Source organism: Grammomys surdaster, unplaced genomic scaffold (assembly GCF_004785775.1).
Source record: "Grammomys surdaster isolate TR1022 unplaced genomic scaffold, NIH_TR_1.0 239, whole genome shotgun sequence".
NCBI classification, from domain to species: Eukaryota; Metazoa; Chordata; class Mammalia; order Rodentia; family Muridae; genus Grammomys; species Grammomys surdaster.
In genome coordinates, this window is record NW_021604684.1 from 8285692 (window position 1) to 8291691 (window position 6000).

A 6000-nucleotide genomic window follows, 5' to 3' on the forward strand; every position below is an offset into this window, starting at 1 on the left:
GTATTTGTTTTAATACATGCTTGTATGTGGTGTTTGTGGTATATCATACCTATGATATCTATACCATATATACATATGGTATGCATGTTTATGTACCTGTGTGTGATATGATCTTTGTGCTATATATGGTATTTGTAGGTAGGCAAAATGCATGATGTATATATATGTATATGTATGATGCACATATATGGGGGGACATGTATGTATGCTGTATATAGTACGTGTTTATGTGTGATATTTGTGGTGTGTGTGTGTGCGTGTGTGTGTGTGTGTGTGTTACACATGTAGGATTCCTGAAAGCAGACTAGTACAATGACCCACAGATGGCCACCCTCCTGGATCTGAGGTTCAAAGAATCATTTCTTCATCACTACTAGATATTCTTCAGGAATTCTTAAGGAAAGGGAAAGCTCCCTCCTCCATCCCTACACCGAGTAAGCAGTGACACACGTTGGCAGTGGACCTGCAGACAAACATTTTTGAACAATGGCTAGTTGGACGAATCAAATCCGGAGAGCACTCACAGGACAGAATACATTCACTGATTTCTCATATGAATCCTTTCTCATACATAGGCAAGACTACTCCATTTTCCAGAGTAAGTCACTCTGAAGCTTGGAAGAACCCAGCAATAGCCTACAACCATACAATCATGACACAGTAGCATGCAGCCTTGCCAGACGTTGGCAGGTGTCTACCTGCAGTTTCCTTGGGGATCACTTCAGCTCAGGCACTCTTGCTCTGTGTGCCCCGAGCTCTACCCATCACTCCCAGGATGCCAGCTCCTACCCCTGCTCTGACATGGTTTATGTTTCCCTTTGACTGTATCAGTTGTCATGTGTCCCTAACCAGTATGCAGCTACATGGTCACATCACTCATAACCACAGGACTGATCAGCCATGTATGATGCAAGTCCATCTATTTAACAAGAGAACATCTGTCCAAGGTCCTTGCCCCTTACTGTGTACAAACAAACTATGATTCTTTTGAGCAGAATTCCATTTGATGACAAAGAAGGAAAAGGAACGGGGAAGAAAATGTTTTCTTGGTCACAGAGACGACTGTCAGTAAAATGCCACTTTGAAGATCTCTATTGTGCTCCATTTCAATGTTTTCTTGAAATTTGTTGGTTAAGCATTGATTTGGCAATTGGTGGTTTTTAAAAGTCTATCCCCTCCTCCCTTTCTCTCACTCTCCCCACTGTGTGTGTGTGTGTGTGTGTGTGTGTGTGTGTGTGTGTGTGTCTGTCTGTCTTCTGTGTGTAGGCCCATATGGATATATTCCTGTGTATGCCTGTGTATGGAAGCCAGTAAACAACCTCAGGTGTCAAGCCTCAGATACTACCATCTAACTCTAACTCTAACACACACACTCACTCTCTCTCTCTCTCTCTCTCTCTCTCTCTCTCTCTCTCTCCCCACACACACACACACACACACTATTCAAGCAGACTAGCCTGACTGATCCACCTCACCAGTACTGGGATTACAAATACGCTTATGTAGGTTCTGGAGATCAGTTCAGGCCCCACTGCTTGCAAGGCAAGTCCTTTATCAACCAAGCCATGTCCTCAGCTCCTAAATGTCTGACAGAATAAAACAAAATCAAAAGGAAGGACTGAAAAAGTCTCCACTTCTCTGAGAAGTCAAACGGTTCTACAAACATAAACAGTGTTTGAGAAACAACTCTCCCAACATCTGCTCCACTATGAAAATGTGCTGGTTGTAAGGTCAGTGTAGCGCCCCTGCCCCCCATGTTCCCCACACCTCCTGCTAGCCTGTGTCGAGAGCTGAATGAGTTTTAAAATTTGACAAGTGAACACAAGCACCTTCTCAGTTAAGCAGAGAAAGCAGTGATAATGGATAGCTGCCAGCTGTGTACCTTTGTGACACTCAAGGGGTTTTATTTGGATTAAGAAGTGCAGTTGTTTGCAGAATCTGAGGGGGAGGAAAGCAACGTGACAGGCACACGCCTGTGCATCACACTTTGAACTTGGGTCTCGAGCTACATTCACAGTCACATGAGAATAAAAGCAAGAAAGCCTGTGGTCGTGGTCCTGTGAGAGCTCAGTTACTCACGGATAGGGGTGGAGGGTGGCTTGTGACTTCCAACGAATTGAAATCCAAGTGGCTACAGAACTGAACAAAGACTGGATCCTATACACGATGCCACTGCCACCAGCATCTCCTGCAGGTCCTTCAGAAAGCCTCCTGTGATTTCCTCTTTAACCTCACTGATCTATGCAGCGTGTCTTCTATACAGGCAGTCTGAAATGTATTAAGGTTGCTACGTGCACACTTAGAACCATACGACACTTGCTTTCATCTACGAAACTGCTATCATAAACAGTCTAATGGCATCGCACGATTAGCAAATCGAATGCCTACACACGTCAGGGAAGAAATCATTCATCCGTTCTAGGATTTCCTTCCAACTTGTGTCTTTTATTGAAATAATTGAGCAGGCTCTAGCTTTTGCCACAGAATGTTTTAAAGTCTGTAAAACCCCTATCTCTTAAATGGGGCAGTTCATCAAGCCACTCCCTGGGGTTAAGTTGATTATTACTCATTTTGTTAAAAAAAGCTTTAATCGTATAAAAATTGCAGCAGGGAAGAATTTCAAATCCCTCCTGATACTTTATGCTATCCTAACCAGTTCTGGCTAACCTTTCTTAGACCAGGAGCACTTGAAACTGAATAACTACTTGTGCTTGCTTCTTGCACCGGATCCTACAACTCCCTCTTGGATCCAAGCAGACAGATAGTTGGACAACTTCTATTTTAATAATTGTACCATTGCAAACCCAATGTGAAGTTGCATTACTCTGTGAAAGTTTATCCAGGTTGTCCAATGAAGCTCTTCAAACCTCCCTTTTTATCTTAAGTTCTCTTCATAAACACGCATGCATGCTCTTTGGCTTCGTTCCTACTCGCAGCCCAGAATGTCTCTTGCAGCTACTTCCTCTGTCTTATTCTTCCCCTGGCACCAGTGGGGAGTCTTCTCCAGATCCCAAGGAGAAATCACAGACTCATGACTTCAGTGTGGGAGATTTCTGGCCACATGGACCAAAGGATACACTTGTATATATGGGCTCTTGCTCTCTGCCAGCTATTCCTATCTCAGTTGGATTGGTGTGTAGGCATCTCATAGCAGCTTCTGTTTCTCAAGAGGCAGCAAAAGCCTCAGAGTGGAGCCATGGTACATTTGTGAAGATGGTCCCTGAAGCTCAACGGGCAATGATTTCATGCAAAATAGTCTAAACTTTCAAGTAACTCTTTATTTGACAGCATTACTATCTCTCCCATCCCCAAAAGAGACATTACAACAGTTTTGTATTTTTCAAAGAGGGGGCAAATTCCCCTGTTTCATCCTCTCTTTTTTCTTGTGTGTGGCAGCTGCTGTTTGATCTGCTCATTGGCTCTGATTTGTTTCATGTTTCAGCCAAAGATTAAAACTGCTCTGTAATTCTAAGCAGATGGGCCTAGAAGTCCAACCCTATAATTATACATTCTCTCTCTCTCTTTGCCCTGGAACTGCAAGCCTTCCATTCTGACTTTTAAGATCTTGGATGGCTGGGGCTCAGCATACACCTTGGCAATCAATTGCTCCAGCAGGTCCACAAAGCCTGGGGGAACTTCGAAAGCTGTCCCAAAGACTACAAAGAAAATAGCACCCCCACCCCCAGAAGCCTGCACTTCCCTTCCCTTCATTCTCTGGGGCACAGGGTGGGGGTGGGGTTCTGTTCCACAGTCCTGACCCCAATAGGCCAGCTGCAGGTTAGGATGGCTTCAGTGGATATTAAGGAAGGAGAGAAGTGAAGCCACGCTGAAATGTCAGATGTCTGAGTACTGCCCCGGACAGCAGAAGGATCACACCAGTGCCTACCACAACTATCAACAACCACCTGTCATAAAACATGCTTTACACCCCCAATGCAATTGTCTTATTTTGTACGGTGCAATCTCTAGAACCCCTTTCAAGAGCAGATGTCTGTGGTTCTGCAGCCTGGAGAACCAGCGCAAGCAGCAGCAGAGGAAAAACTTGATCCCACACCGGCACGAGGGATCCAGCTCCTTCAGTCTGGCTTCCATGATCCGCTACGAAGAGACCCCTTGCGCCCAGAGAACCCAGCAGCACACTAGGCTTCAATGCAGAGCCACGGTGCAGGCAGACTACAAACACTGGTCCTCAGACGGCAGACAAACACCCGCGAGACGTGTCCTCCCTATAAACCACCACAGCTTTCTCTTTACAGTCTCGTAAAGGACAGGACCTCACCGAGAGCCCCTGCTGAGCTCTGACACCGGTGGAAAGGGAACCGCAAAGCCTGCGATTTTGTGACAGTTTACAGCTGGTAAGGCCCTCAGAGTGGATAAAAAAGTTTCCCTTGGCCGTGCAGCTACGGATGTGAGAGATAAAAAATATCTGGGCGAGGTTCGCATCTTTCCAGAAAGAACACTACAGCGGCAAAAACCACTGTGGGCGCCGCTGGGGGAAAGGGGCTCCGCGCACCGGCCAGAATGGGTAAGCAGGCACACTGGGCACCCGGCGACCGGGCGCGACTCCCGACGTTGTCGGCGGGGCGATGGGAGGACCGAAACTCCCACCACCACTCATCCATCCATCCCCGAACTCACCATGCAACAGGAGGGCTGGGAACAGGTATCCGAGCAGAAGGCGGCGCACACGGGACATCTCCGGGCTCCTCCGGGCCTCGCTGTAGTCCGTCTCCGTCCCCTCCGAGCGCGCGCGCGGGCCACTCCGGTGCGGGGCGCGCTCGGCTCCCCAGCCGCAGCCCCCGGCGGCCGCCCGCCAGGCCCGGCCTCAGGCAGCGGCGCGCCCCATACCCGGCGGGCGCAGCGCGGGACTGCGAGGCGCGCGCTCCCTAGGCGCCGTCGGGCCCCTGTCCGCGCGGGACTCCGAACCGCAGCCCAGCCTCTCCGCGTCCCGCCCCGGCCCCTTGGCTCCCAGCCCCGGTCCCCAGGCCCGCCCCGGCCGCGGCGCGCAGAGCTTGGAGGTACAGTGGCCGCTGCTGCCGCCGCCGCAGAGTCTCTTCATATTTGCAGAGCCCCGCGGGCGGCTCGGAGGCGGAGTCAGGGGAGGGCGGGGCGTCGGTGAGGCCACGCCTTAAGTCCCGCCCCTCCTCCCCGCTCTCATAGCCCTTCCTTCTGCTTAAAAGCTCCGCGCCTCTCCTCCGCCTCCTTGCTATCTCCTCCTACTCTTCTCCCACTTCCTCCAGGACTCCTGCTCTTTGGTCTTCTCCCCCTTCTCCCTCAAAGGGACGCCTTTCCCGTCTGCCTGGGCACATCGCCACATCTTCACCCCCTTTTCTGTTCTGCTCCGCGACTGCCCACCCTTGAAAACTGAGACCCTTGGCCCAGGCAATTACAGCTTGTGCCACCGTCACCTTTTATTCCATTAATCTTCACAGCCTCAAACCTGTACAGCCCTGGACTCTTCCTCTCCGGAGATTCCACTTGCAGAAATCATTTGCGAAGGACTGGCCAGGGTCTTTAGGACGACTTAGGTTTTTAGTGGGATCTCGGCTAAGTGGGCTTTAAAAAAAAATGGAGGCTGGGTGTGTCCTTGCATGAGAACTTATAGAGAGGAGAAGTTGGAGGGCATTGAGTTCTGGAAAACTGCTGCAGCGCTGGGCTCTCTGGAAAATACAGTTTTCTCTGCAAATACTACCAACCTATGCTTAGGAAACACCAAAGCCTTGTAGCTGGCCTCTACTTGATCAGCGCGGAGGTTTAGACTGCAGGAGTCCTTTCTCTTTACCACCTCCTTTTCTGTTAGACTTATTGAAACCGGAGAAATTTCAGAGAAACTTGCATAGCTCCTTCGGAGTCGTTTTCTCTCTCAGCATGAATAACCACTACGAAGCTGCTTTAATTTGTGGTCTGTAGTCTGTTCAAGTTCATATTGAACTTTATACCCCAGGGCAAGACAGCTTCCTCTCCTCTCAGTTCTCCTGTACTGTGCATTCTTGTAGCTGA

General features: G+C 49.2%; 1 protein-coding gene across 1 annotated transcript in view; it reads right to left on the reverse strand.

Annotated features, from left to right (window-relative positions):
- Window positions 1-4696, reverse strand: part of Apcdd1 (APC down-regulated 1) — a 28164-nt gene extending 23468 nt beyond the window's left edge. Inside the window, exon 1 of the mRNA XM_028774192.1 lies at window positions 4639-4696. Coding sequence (XP_028630025.1) covers window positions 4639-4696 — 58 coding nt within the window. The remainder of the gene's footprint in view (window positions 1-4638) is intronic.
- Between the last annotated feature and the right edge of the window lie 1304 nt (window positions 4697-6000).